General features: G+C 47.0%; 1 protein-coding gene across 1 annotated transcript in view; it reads right to left on the reverse strand.

Moving 5' to 3' along the window:
* RSPH14 (radial spoke head 14 homolog) overlaps positions 1-14,466 on the reverse strand; it is a 77,817-nt gene extending 63,351 nt beyond the window's left edge. Inside the window, exons 1-5 of the mRNA XM_084754696.1 lie at positions 14,371-14,466; positions 11,891-11,998; positions 10,077-10,324; positions 8,537-8,639; positions 2,296-2,414 (exon numbers count right to left, since the gene is read on the reverse strand). Of these exons, the coding sequence (XP_084610822.1) occupies positions 2,296-2,414; positions 8,537-8,639; positions 10,077-10,275 (421 nt within the window). The 5' untranslated portion in view covers positions 10,276-10,324; positions 11,891-11,998; positions 14,371-14,466. The remainder of the gene's footprint in view (positions 1-2,295; positions 2,415-8,536; positions 8,640-10,076; positions 10,325-11,890; positions 11,999-14,370) is intronic.
* Between the last annotated feature and the right edge of the window lie 29 nt (positions 14,467-14,495).

Below are 14,495 nucleotides of genomic sequence, written 5' to 3' on the forward strand. Positions count from 1 at the left end.
TCGACAAAAGCAGTTTAAGGAAGGAACGATTTATTTGGTCACAGACCCAGCAACAGTCCGTTACAAGAAAGTCACAGTGGCAGGAGCTTGGGGCAGCTGTCAGGTCACATTCACAGTTAGAAAGCGGAGAGTGATCCATACATGTGTTTAGCTTGTTTTCTCCTTTTCTTCAGGATCCCACCCCAGGGCATGGGTGCCACACACAGCGAGAGGGGCTCTCCCCACCCCCAATCAACATACCCAGGAGAGTCCCTCGAGCGCATGCCCAGAGCCCATCTTCTAAGTGATTCTAGATCTCATCAAGTTGGCAAGTGGGTAGAAAATATAATAATATTTGGTGAAATGGATCCCAGCTCCCCAGAGGCACCGGGCAGAGAGAAGCCTGAGGTGATGCCAAGCAGAGAGATGTTCGTTCTCGTTGGTCATACCTGTGGGCAACACCATACAACAGCAACCCTACCAAAACGCACCACCTGGCTAACGGACAAGGATGTCACTGGTTGGGGGAGGGTAGGCGGGAAAGCAGTTCTGATACCCTACAAAGGTGAAGGCAGTCATGTATCTGAGGCCAGCATCACCTTCCCAGGCAGACTCTAGGGGCATCCCTCTTGTGTACCAGAAGGGTCTGTGCAGAAGTGTCCATTGCATGTTCCTTCTGCAGCCCGGAAGTGGAAACAGGCAACATGGAGAAATGTCACCGTACATTCAGATGACAAAGGAGTACAGTGAAAGCACAAGACCCTTCAATACAACATGAGTACATTTCAAAATCATAATGTTGGGGCCAGTGAGGTGATGGCTATGCAGGTAAAAGCATTTGCCATACAACCCTGGTGGCCTGAATTTGACCCCTGAAATCGTGTAAATAATGATAATTTTTAAAAAATGGATGCAGTAGCTGGCATCTGTAATCCCAGAATTCCTAAGGCAGAAATGAAAGGTGGAGCCAGAACTGCCCAGAAGTCCGTGGGCCAGCTAGCCTGGCGTATACAGGACAGCAGCAGGAGTAAACATCTCAGCAAGGTGAAAGACAAGAACCAACTCCCAGAAGTTCAAAGGTCACCCTCTTCCCTAAACACACAAGTCATAACACACACACACACACACACACACACACACACACACACACACAGAGCGGAGAAGCAGCAGCAGCTATGGTACTTTGTGAGAATTGATCAAAACAAAAACAGGCTTATCTCCCCTACAGAGATATACATCACATATACAATAATCATTTTTCACTATATATTACTTCTTGGAGTATGTTTAAGTTGCAAAGGGATACATAACAGCAAGACCCACTTAACACAGATTTAAAATATGCAAAACATTACACATATACATTTTTATATACTGTATCTGTGGTTAAAAAAAAAATCTACGTACATGCTTAGGGTTACAGTCACCAAATTGCTAGTGGCTTAAGGGAGACCAAGAGGAAGGGTACTGTGTGGGAAGAGACCCAGAGGGCAGTTAGACTGGAGCTCTGCTTTAAGTGGATACAATCAGATGTCCCTCAGCAGCAGAGTAGATGAACTCTGACAATCACTTCATGCAAATCTTAACCTTTAAAAAAAAAATCACTTAAAGCTCCAGGAATGAAACAGTAAATGAGATGAAATAAAACCGAACAGTATAGTCTGGATATTGCCATTTTCATAAAGCTTTAAGAGTCATAAACTAAACTAGGAACGTAAAACTCCATGGTGCAATGTTGGTCAGCACATGGGAAAGCCTGTGGTAACCCCCCAAAACTGAAAGGCTAGCACGGGGCCTCACAAAGTGAAGGAGTCACCCTGAGGAGGAAAAAGAAACCCCAGAATGGGGCCTGGGGTGCTGGGAACAGGCTATGAGGCTTTTCATTTATGTTCATTGATTATAAGTTAACCAAATATTGACTCGTTTGCATTTTTGGAAGTAGATGACGGGATGGAACTTGGGTCTTTATCTTACCTCAGAACTACGCTCCCAATTTTGTAGAACACATTAGCACTCAGGAGGCAGAGGCAGGCGGATCTCTGAGCTCAAGGCCAGCCTGGTCTATAGAGTGAGTTCTAGGACAGCCTGGGCTACACAGGAAAACCCTGTCTCCAAACAAATAAACAACCAAACAAAACCATTTGTCATATTTTAACAAAAAGGTAACTTTGTTGTTGCCTCTGCTGCCACTGCTGCTGCTACAGTTTTGACACAAAGTCTGACTCTGCCATCCAGCCCTCCTCAGGGTTCAGCCTCTAGAGACGCTGGGTTCCAGGCTGCACCCGTGTCCCACTCCCACGTGACATGCAACCCTACCTTCAGGCAGCTGCGCCAGATGCTTGAATGCCTGATGCAAGTTCTCCCGGCAGACTGTCTGGTGATCACTCAGCAGTAGCGACAGGGCTATGATGACGTCATGCTCTAAGATGCCAACTCTAAAGAGGAGAAGGTGAGTTTACATATAAAATCATTTCAGCTGGGCGGTGGTGGCGCACGCCTTTAATCCCAGCACTCAGAAGGCAGAGGCAGGCGGATCGCTGTGAATTCAAGGCCAGCCTGGTCTACAAAGCAAGTCCAGGACAGCCAAGACTACACAGAGAAATCCTGTCTCGAAAAACGAAAAAGAAGAAGAAGAAGAAGAAGAAGAAGAAGAAGAAGAAGAAGAAGAAGAAGAAGAAGAAGAAGAAGAAGAAGAAGGTCATTTCAGTTGGTTTTAAAACAAGATGTATCTATTGTATTTGTGTGGATATTTTGCCTGCATGTATGTATATATATCCCGTGTGCACGTGGTACACAAGGAAGTCAGAAGAAAGCATTGGATCCCCTGGAAGTGGAGCCTTGACGTGGGTGATGAGAACCAAGCCCAGGTCCTCTGAAGAGCAACAAATATTCTTTCTTTCTTTCTTTCCTTCCTTTTTTGTTTGTTTGTTTGTTTGTTTGTTTTTTGGTTTTTGTTTTGGTTGTTTGAGGCAGGCTTTCTCTGTGTAGCCTTGGCTATCCTGAACTCACTTTGTAGGCCAGGCTAGCCTCCAACTCACAGCGATCCGCCTGCCTCTGCCTCCCGAGTGCTGGGATTAAAAGCGTGCACCACCATACCCAGCTGCAACAAGTATTTTTAACCACTGAGCCATCTCTCGAAACCCAGATTAAATTTATCTCAATAGCCGAATACTATTTTAGTGTGTAAACCGACCCCATTTTCGTTATCCACTCATCGGATTATGGGTGTATAAATTCTGTTTCCTGGCTATTGGGAGTAAAGCAACAATAAGCATACATGATCTGTATAGTTATCTCTACAGTAAGATATAGAGACCTCTGGGCATGTACCCAAGAGTGGTATAGCTGGAGAATATGGTAGATCTATTTCTCGCTTTTTGAGGAACTGCCACACTGATTTCCACAGCAGCCGCACCCAGTTTATGCTCCCATGGGCAGGGAATAAGTGTTTCTCTTTCCTTACATCCATGCTAACATTTGTCACCACTTTTTCTTCTCTCAGCCATTATGACGGAAATAAGTTGAGATCTCAAAGTACTTTTAATATGCATTTCCTCAATATCTGAAGATATTAAATATGTTTAAAATGTTTCTTGGCTATTTGTATTTCACTTTTTGAGAACTCTTTGATGAGTTCCATGCCTTGTTTGTTTGTTTTTCGAGACAAGGTTTCTCTTTGTAGCCTTGGCTGTCCTGGACTCATTTTGTAGACCAGGCTGGCCTTGAACTCACAGAGATCTGCCTGCCTCTGCCTCTCTGAGGTGTGTGCCACCACTCCCAACTCATGCTTCTTTTTTTTTTTTTTTTTTGAGACAGGGTTTCTCTGTGTAGCCTTGGCTGTCCTAGACTCACTTTGTAGACCAGGCTGGCCTCAAACTCACAGAGATTCACCTGCCTCTGCCTCCCGAGTGCTAGGATTAAAGGCGTGCACCACTATGCCTGGCCTTGCCTCATTTTTAACTTTGTTGTTTCCTTGAAGTTTACTTTTTTTAAAGCTCTCTGTATAGTCTCGATGTGACTGGTATAGATAGTAAATAATTTTTTTCCATTCTATAGACTGCTTCTTCACTTGAATGGTGATTTTCTTTGCTGTATTGAAGCTTTTTAGTCTCATGAGGTCCCATTTATTAATGATTGGCCTGGTGGCCTGCATTGGCCATGCCCTGTTCAGACAGTCCGGTGCCACTGAGTTCAAGTGTATTCCCGACTTTTTCTTCTGTCAGTTTCAAGGTATCCAGTCTCATGTTGACGCCCTTGAGCCATTTGGAGTTGAGTTTTGTGCTAGGTGAGGAATATGGCTTTCGCTCTACATGTAACTACATGTAGCTATCCAGTTTGACCAGCACCGTTTGCTAAAGATACTGTGTTTTCTCCAATATGTATTTTTGGCTTTTTTTTTTTCCAAAAAATCAGGTGACTGTAGGAGCAAGTGCTTACATATGCTTTCACAGTTCTATTCCATTGACCAATGTGTCTTGTTTTTATGCCAGTGCCATGCTGGTTTTGTTACTGTAGCTCTATAGTATAATCTCTGAAGAGGTTCAAATAAGATCCGCGTCAGTGGCCCTGCTGGAATCCATGCCACCTCAGGCAAAGGCCAGAGAGATCTGCATTCTTGTTACCTCTGTTCTTTTCACCATTCTGAGCTTCAGACCCACCATGTGCGAAGTGGCACAATATAGTGCAAGTTTTGGTTATGTTATATAAACATGTTTTTGTTCTTAACCCAAGGATGGAATGTAAAACTGCCTTTAATTTGTCCACAGCTGGTAGCAGCCTTTTGAAAGGTCATGTGGTCTTCGGGGAGAGAGAGAGAGAGAGAGAGAGAGAGAGAGAGAGAGAGAGAGAGAGAGAGAGAGGTCAGAAGGCTGCTGCTGATTTGTTCCACTGTCGCTGTTTGTTGTTTGTTGTTTGCTGTTTGCTGCTGCTATTTGCTGTTTGGCTGGACTGCTGGAATCCTGACAGTGAAGAGTAGAATTGCCCCCAAGGAACTGAGTCTAAAAAGGTCTAGATCCTTTGTCCCTACTAACCTTCTTCTCTTCTACCTAGGGTCAGTGGCTTGCAAGGTAGGTAGAGGCATTAAAGAACCCCTAATAAAGTAGATTTACAAAAGAAATCAAAGCCTACAGTACAAGGCAGCAGGAACCTGTAACCCACCTTGCCTGCACTGTGGGGCTGAACTCGCCACCTTCCCACAGCTCTGGCTCCCGGGGAGACATTTCACAGGCCCAGCACCCTGCACTGTGGGGCTGAGCTCGCCACCTTCCCACAGCTCTGGCTCCCAGGGAGACATTTCACAGGCCCAGCACCCACGGCCTCTCCCAGCTCTTCCTTCTCTTGTCTTCTCCCAACTGACTTCCGAGTTTGCTAGCAGCCAGCTGCCTCCCTCCAGACCTGTGGCTGCCCTCTATGCTTGTTGTAATAACACGCCATAAGTTAATTAAATATTAGGTAGGCCAATTAGATAAAGAATTATTTTTATTTCCTCTTGAACATTTTTGAATGCTTTGTAAAAACTCAAATGAGTTCCTTAAAAATGCGAGATGACCAGGCAGTGCCAGGCATGGCCTGCCTCTCTTGGTGTGGGCCTCAGGTTAGACCAGGCATTGAACTCACAGAGTCCTCCTGCCTCTGTCTCCCAGGTGCTCGGATTAAAGGCATGTGCCACCACTGCCTGGTTGGTCAGAACTTAATCTTACAGTATGATTTGCACTGTCCTGGAAAAAGATAATTGCATCAGAACACACCCATTCCAGAGCTGCTGGGTTTGCTATGTTCCTGCCGCCAGGCCCCCCTTCACCCTGCTTTGAAAACTACCTGGTATGCTTCTTGCTTCCAATTCTCAGGGAGCTATGACAGGAAGATCACTTGTACCCAGGAGTTCAGGGCTAGCCTGCGCAACACAGCAAGATGGAGGGATGGAAAGAGGAAGGGAAAGGAATGGTGGGAGGGACAGAGGCTGAGGATAGAGCTCACTGGTAAAGAATGAAAGGCCATTTAGGAAGAGGAAGACCAGTGGAAAGGGGGATGGGAAACAAGACCAGGGAACAGGAGGAGTGGCAGTGAAGAAGGTACATGAAGCCAGGCACAGTGGCACACGACTGTAATCCCAGCACTCGAGGAGGCAGAGGCAGGCAGATCTCTTGAGTTCAGTGCTAGACTGGTCTACAGAGTGAGTCCAGGATAACCAGGGCTACACAGGGAAACCCTGTCTCAAAAAAAAAAGAAAAAAGAAAGGGAAGGAGGGAGGGGAGGGAGGGGAAGAGGAGAGAGAGAGAGAGAGAGAGAGAGAGAGAGAGAGAGAGAGAGAGAGAGAGAGAGAGAGACCTGTTTGGAGATGTCATGATGAAATCCATGTTTTTGTACAATGAATATCTGATGGCAATACAAATCTTAAAGGTGAAAACAAAGAGGAAAAACTAAGAATAAGAAAGACAGTTGTTCACCTGTAAAGAATGTGGTTCCTGGGGCTGGAGAGATGGCTCATAGGTTAAGAGCACTGACTGCTCTTCCAGAGATCCTGAGTTCAATTCCCAGCAACCACATGGTGGCTCACAACAATCTATAATGTGATATGATGCCCTCTTCTGGCCTGCACATATACATGCAAGCAGAGCACTGTATATATAATAGTAAATAAATAAATCTTTTAAAAAAAAAAGAATGTGGTTTCTTTGCTAGAGTACCAGCAGAAAGCAAGAGCTAGCCAGGCATGGTGGTGCATGCCTTTAATCCCAGCACTAGGGAGGCAGAGGCAGACAGATTGCTCTGAGTTTGAGGCCAGCCTGGTCTACACAGCAAGTCCAGGACAGCCAAGGCTACACAGAGAAACCCTGTCTAAAAACACTGAAAAAAAAAAAAAGCTAGAACAATCAGGGAGCTTCCTGCACATCAGAGTGTTGGGTGAATTAACTACTCAAGGTGACAAAATGCCAGGCTTCAATTGTCATCCTTGTTCCTCCACTATGTTACTACTTACGTGATGTGAGGGCAAAAGAGTTTCAACACAGGAGGTTCAGGAGGTCACTTAGGGCTTGGTGAGCCAATGGCCATACTTAGTAATAAAACCATCACTTAGGCCTGGAGATGTAGATCAGTTCTAGAGTGCTCATTAGCGTATACAAAACCCTAAAGTTCAATGCCTACAGTCACAAAAAGGAAGGAGGGAGGGAGGGAAGGAGGGAGGGAGGGAGGGAGGGAAGGAAGGAGGAACAGATGATGGAGGAAGAGAAAAGGGTATGACATGCACTGGGGGTGGCAGAACTGAGGTTGTCACCGCTGAATTTGGGGGTGGAGTTTAGAAACCAACATTTGGTGGGGATCCTGTGCCCTCTTTATCTACTGTAGTGTACAGGGAAAAGGCTAAGTTTAGAATCCTACACTTAGCACATGCTTGGGGTAGAGGTTGGGGCAACTTTAAGATGCATGTTGGCTCAGTTTTTCGTCAGGGAATGTATGTCAGTAGGATCAGATCCTCTCTGTGACGTCAGGAGATTATAGCACGCTTGCTTATATCTCAGCAAATTAGGAAGGAAAGGCTTGACCACGGCTGGAACCCCTGCTTGGCTATGGCCCATGGTGACAGCTCCACGCTGACAGCTAGGCCCTGTGCCCAGAAACATTAGTGCTTCCTAATATCCAGTCAAAACCCAACCTTGGGAGCACAGGGGAGTCCAGCGGCTCTCGAGTCTCCAACTCCAGAGTACAATGGTTCCCCTCTCCTCTGAGGTTATCTTAGACCAGCAGTTCTCAACCACTGGGTCAGAACCCCCAGAAAACACATATTGCCAGGGGTGCCACCATTGGAAAACACATATTTCTGATGGTCTTGGACACTCCCAACCATAAGCGTATTTTCATTGTTTCTTCATAACTAATTTTGCTACTGGGTGGTGTCTCCATGTGTAAGACCATTGGAAATACATGCCTTCCGATGCTCACAACCCCTGGGTTGAGAATTGCTGTCTTAGACAAAGTAAGTGGGATCAAGACATCTGGCTAGGTTACAGCACAGAAAAGGGTACCCCACCACCAGTAGGACAGAGCCATGCCCCTACTTGACTGCTCTGACCACAACATTGATCTGCGTTCTTGAATTAGGCCTCAACCTGGCACTGTGTACACACACACACACATATGTCCCCACACAGCACCTGATCGGCATTCCACGGAAGTGGGTACAGGGAGGACACGAAAGGATCAGAACTTACATTCTTCCATCAATGTGAGAAGCCCTGAGCCAGGAGCTTAGGTAAGAAAATAGTCTGGGACAGAACTAGAGTACAGCTTTGGAGGAAGAACACCCATGTAGCATGCATGGAGCCCTGGGTTTAATCTCCAACACCAAGAAAAAGGTTTGGAACAGAATCCTGTTAGGCTGCTACAGAGCCAACCAGACTGCCCTAGGGAGAGCATTGTCATCGACAAATAGAGGTACCACCGGAGGACAGTGCTATAGATTAAAGTTAGGGTGCTGGGGGTCACTCAAGGATGTCTACCCAGGGTGGAATAGTACAGTGTCTAACCGTGACATTGGCTTTCAGGAGCAGCTGCCCACCTGCCTACATTATGGGTCGCCATGATGTACAGCACCTCCGTGGTCTTTATCCGTACCAGGTTATCATCATCCCTCAGCAACTTCTTGAGGTTCTCCAGGCAGCCTGTGGAGACAGGAAGCCATCTGAATACTTGCCATCCCACAAAATTGCAGATGGCTGTGAGTTCGAGGCCAGCCTGGTCTACAAAGCGAGTCCAGGACAGCCAAGGCTATGCAGAGAAACCCTGTCTCGAAAAAACAAAATGAAACAAAACAAAAGCAAAAAAAAATCAACTAGAAGTTAACAAATGACCTAATGTTTGGTAACAAGAAAGTACCAAAGGCCTGTGCTTTTGGATTTGGGTTTGTGTTCGGGGGTTTCAAGTCAGTGGCACAGCATTTGGTAGTTGAAAGAGCTCACACCCCGGGACCATCGCATCTAACCCTCCTCATAATTCTTCTCTCTCTCTCTCTCTCTCTCTCTCTCTCTCTCTCTCTCTCTCTCTCTCTCTCAAGACAGGGTTTTACTCTGTAGCTCTGGCTTCCCTGGAACTCACAATGTAGACCAGATTGCTGGCCTCAAACTCACAGAAATCCACCTGCTTCTTTATTCCTCCTGAGTACTGGAATTAAAGGCGTGTGCCACTATAGGCCTGGCCTTGTTTGTGCCAGTCACCTCCCCACTACAATCCCCAGAGCTGAGGTCCAACCTTAGAGCTTTGCACTTGCTAGGCAAGCACTGTACCACTGAGCTAAATCCCCAACCCCTCATTTTTCCTTTTAGTTCCCTGTCTTGTAGTCTGTTCTGGGTTTAAGAAAAAAAAATGCCCTTGACATTTCTTTGATCTCAGGAGAGATGTGAGGTCAGATTGGAAACCTGCCATATGCATGCTGCTCTTGCAGAGGACTCCAAGTTCAGTTCTTAGCACCCACATCAGGCAGTGGGCAACCAGCTGTAACGTCAGCTCTGGTGATCAGGCGCCCTCTACTGACCTCCACAGGCACCTCCACCCATAGACACATACACATAATGAATGACAAAACAAAACAAAGCAAGATACATTCTACAAACTAGTCACCATGACCTTGAATTGGCTAGATTCAAGGATGCCTGATTTAGCATATAAAGATCCAGCTCAAATTTTTAAAGATTTACTTATATTATTTAAAATTGTGCACAAGTGTGTGTGAAAATTTGTGCACGTGAATGCAAGTACACAGAGAGGACAGACTGTGTGGGCTCTCCGATGTAGGTGGCTGGGATTTGAACTCAGGTCCTCTGTAAAAGCAGCAAGCTCTCTTAATCACTGAGCTCTCTCTCTCCAACCCCTCCTATTTAACTTACTGGTTAGGGGACCTTAGACTCACACCCCTCTCCTGAACACTGATTTTGCACCTGTAGATTGAGACTGTGCCCTCTTTTGGGGGGGGTAGCACTGCACTTGGGTGTACTGATGGCCTGAAGACCAGCTTAATAAGTAGCAGCCCTTCCTACTCATGCTATCCAGTGTCTGAGCCACGCCAGGCTCAGTCACGATCACCTGGGATGTGGCGCTCTCACCTATGCTGATGGCCTCGTAGACATACTCGGGATCGTGCATGAGGTCACACAGAGCCATTAGAGCTTTCTGCCTTGTCAGGAGAGTCTGTGATTGCAGTTCCTCATTAAGCTTGGGCAAGGCCCGGCAGCCGTAAGCAATGGCAGCCTTCGTTGGGTCGATGTCAGGAGGCATATACATGGAGATCCGGGCGTGAGCCATCTTTTCACCCCTGCCAAAGGGCTTTGAAAATGAAGCTCTTGAGAAACCACTAACAAAACAACAACAACAACAACAAAAATAATGTCATTATTACTATTATCATGTAAAAAGCTAGCCATCTCAGCCTCCAAATCCTCTGTGTGGACAGACAGTTGGATACTTCTGAAGATAAAAACAAATGGCTACTTTCATCTTGCTTTACCAATGAGCAAACTGAGGCTGCCCAGATGTCTCAAGGTCACAGCACAGGTAAGTAGCCTAAACCACACATCTCAGTCCTTAATGAGAGTAGAAAATGCTTGGAATACTTGGTATGGGTTCCTTAGTCATGGGCACCAAAAGGGCGAGCTGGGGTTGGGGGGGGGGGGAGAATAGGCCAACCAAGTGAAAACCAAGATGGTTTCTCCTCTTTTATCCATGCTTAGCTGGTGACAGCAGTAACTCATGTCCAACTGGCATCTAACTCAACCACTCAGTAAGAAGTCATCACATCTGTAAATAAGGAAACAGATTTGGGCTAGGGAGTTGATAAAGCTGGAAGCTATTCAAATAGATGTCTTAGCTGGGCAGTGGTGGCACACACTTTTACTCCCAGCACTTGGGAGGGAGAGGCAGGTGGATCTCTGTGAGTTCAAGGCCAGCCTGGGCTACAGAGCAAGTTCCAGGACAGCCAAGGCTACACAGAGAAACCTTGTCTTGAAAAACAAAACAAGAGCTGGAAAGATGGCTCAGAGGTTAAGAGCACTGTCTGCTCTTTCAGAGATCCTGAGTTCAATTCCCATCAAACACATGGTGGCTTGCAACCATCTATAATGTGATCTGATGCCCTCTTCTGGCCTGCGGGTAAAACATGCAGACAGAGTACTGTATACATAATAATAAAAAAATAAATCTATTTCCACATTCCAAAAAGAAAAAAAAGAAAAAGAAAAAGAAAACAAAACAAGAAGTCAAACAGAGGTCTTGCTCCTTCGTGTCAGGGACACATATTCACAAGCTTAAAACACGTTAAAGAATGATTTATTACTCTCCCCCACACATGCACTCTTTGAACAACTACAGGCAATGTGGCTTGAGGGTTGAGAATGGGACACAGTCCTGTGCCATGGGTTGCCCTTGACAAGTCCCTCTATGTGTATCTCAGAAGCTGGGGGGGAGGGGGAAAAATCAGGTAATAGAAGTCGTTCGTTCCTTCCTGCACTTCAGCGTTGGCATGTAACTGATACCATGGGCCTGGCTGACCAGAACTTGAAATATATTGATTGTGGTTTTTATCCTGATCACTATTGCTTTTGGTAGCAGAAGCAGGCAGGACTCAATTTTGAAGTTAGGAGAAAAAAATAAAAAAAATAAAAAGCCAGACTCCGATGCCAGGCACCAGCCAACAAGAGGAGGAAAGGGGCCAGGCTGGGAAGGTGGCAGCCATCTCTAAAATAGGGCCCACTCCAGGGGATCTTAGTCTCTGGGACAGGGGCTGCCTTCTTGTAAAAAGGACACACACTACAAGAATCCCACCACCAGTGAAAAGACGAGACCCCGGGTATGGGAGCATGGGCCCCATGTGAACGGAACTGGGTGGGTCAAGAAGCCCCTCACGCCCTGTTGCTTCACTTGCCTTAGTGCGTGTAGTCTCCTGGTGTCTGCCAGCCAGAGCGCTCATTCCGTCACCAGGCGACCCGGTTGCTAGGAGACTGCCAGCGTCTGCAGCTTCCTGGTCAATACCCTAGGGAGCCAAGGCGCAGGCGCAAAAAAAAGACTGGGGCTAAACCTAGCGGAGAACGAAACAATAATATTTTACAATGTTACTATGTAGAACAAAGACACCTTCGTGTTCAGATCGGAATGGAAATGACTCGTTTGCACCCTGCTTTGTCTTGTGTACTTGGCATGTTTTGGGTCATCAGACTTAAGACGGTGTTTTAAGGCTAAGACTCTCAAAAGAATTTCAGTTGCTTCCTCCTCCCAGTCACATAGAGCTGACCCCAGAACCGCCTAATCAGGGCCCACATTTCTGTAAGCACACTCTGGCCGGAGTGGCTGTTTTCTTTATTTTATTTTTTTTTTTTATTTATTTATTTATTTATTTATTTATTTATTTATTTTCGAGACAAGGTTTCTCTGTGTAGCTTTGGCTGTCCTGGACTTGCTTTGTAGACCAGTCTGGTTTCGAACTCACAGCAATCCACCCGCCTCTGTTGGGATTAAAGGCGTGCCCCACCATACTTGGCCCGAGTGGTTGTTTTCCAAGCCCCCAACAGCAACTGCCTAACATCCCCTTTGGCTCCCCAGTGGACTCACTCCTGAGTCCAAACTCCTAACCAGAGTCAGGGGGTGAAGGTCCATGCTTTCACTACCAGTTAGATGGGAGGTAGAGACATACAACACAGCAAAAATCCATCTAACCTTCCCCACATACATCATAGCCAGACCCCAACTAACCCCCACCTCCACATACGTACAACATACGTACAAATCCTGCTTAGCATACAACACACACTATAGCAGGCCCAGCCTAACACATACACAGAACGACTGGGACTCTGCATAAACACACACACACACACACACACACACACACACACACACACACACACACACACACACCCTAAGACCTTGCAGAAACTCAACACATAGAGAATGTAACAAGATGCTGTCTGACATCCCCCATAGATGCGACTCGGTAAGCCCTGCCCCAGCCCCCTAACACAGCGAGACCTTGCCCGTGTCTAGTCTGCTTACTGCCTCTCAGCGCCCGGCATATGCCAAGAAGCTTTCGGTAAATGGAGAAAGAGCGGATGATGCACTTGAATTCAGAGTCACAATTTAAAAGCTTTTCCTACCACTCACTTATTACTGGATGTGTTGGGTACTCTTTCCTCTCCTCCATGTGACAAAATGCCCGGCAAGAGCAACGGAAGGGAGAAACGCTTTTTATCGTGGCTTAGAATTTCAGGAGGTGCTTGGCACCCATGGGTGCTTGGCAAAATATGAAGACGGTGGGAAAACATGAAGAAGGGGGTGGGGACGAGAGTAGCAGGGATATCTTTCTAAGGAATCTCTCCCCCACCCCCACCCCCACCCCCATCCCCCACCCCCATCCCCCACCCCCATCCCCCACCCCCATCCCCCACCCCCATCCCCCACCCCCACCCCCACCCCCATCCCCCACCCCCACCCCCATCCCCCACCCCCATCCCCCACCCCCATCCCCCACCCCCATCCCCCACCCCCACCCCCACCCCCATCCCCCACCCCCACCCCCATCCCCCACCCCCATCCCCCACCCCCATCCCCCACCCCCATCCCCCACCCCCATCCCCCACCCCCACCCCACCCCTGCTCCTCCCACAGCCTACAGCTTCCACCAGCTGGGGACCAAGCACTCCAAATGTGACCCTCTGGAGGACACTTTATATTCAGTTCACTAAATACAGGAAAATGCTTTCCTTTCGATTGTTCTCGGTTGACTTAAGTAACGATCGCTGCTGAGAGAGGTCACATGTTTGGATGCCTTGGAAAGATTTCGTATCAGTATGACAAAATGCCCGACAAGAGGCAAGCTGAGGGAAGAAGGATTTATTTCTGCTCATATATTGAGGATAATTCCATCAGGGTGGGGCAGGTAAGACACCTGAAGTGACTGTGCGCCACGACTCCTTGCCTTCTAATAACCTGAAGAAGCAAGAAGCCGACAGGGGCAAACGATGGTGCCCAACTCATGGCCAACTCATATTCGGGGTGGCTCTTGTCAGCTAAAGCATTCTGGAAACACCGTTACAGATACACTCAGACCCACACCTTGGGGTAATTCTAAATCCCATCGACAATGATGATTAAAATTAAATATCATGAGCCAGACGTGATGGCCCATGCCTGTAATCCCAGCACTCGGGAGGCAGAGGCAGGTGAATCTCTGTGAGTTGGAGGCCAGCCTGGTCTACAAAGCTTGTCCAAGACAGCCAGGACTACAAGAGAAACCCTGTCTCGAAAAAGAAATAGTTATAATAAGTACCACATATTTAATATTCGCTCCCCACTGTTTTGCCGCAGAGAACACCTCTGGATACGGATTAGAGTAACAAGTGGTGAGCTTACTTTTCCGGCATCTGAAGGCTGCTTATGATGAACACTGCTCAGTGGGGTCTATAGACATCTGATGGGTGATGGGGAAGGAATGAGAAAGCCATGTGGTGCACACCCATTATCCCAGTACACGGGAG

Source organism: Acomys minous (genome assembly GCF_964271855.1).
Source record: "Acomys minous genome assembly, chromosome: 13".
Taxonomy (NCBI): domain Eukaryota; kingdom Metazoa; phylum Chordata; class Mammalia; order Rodentia; family Muridae; genus Acomys; species Acomys minous.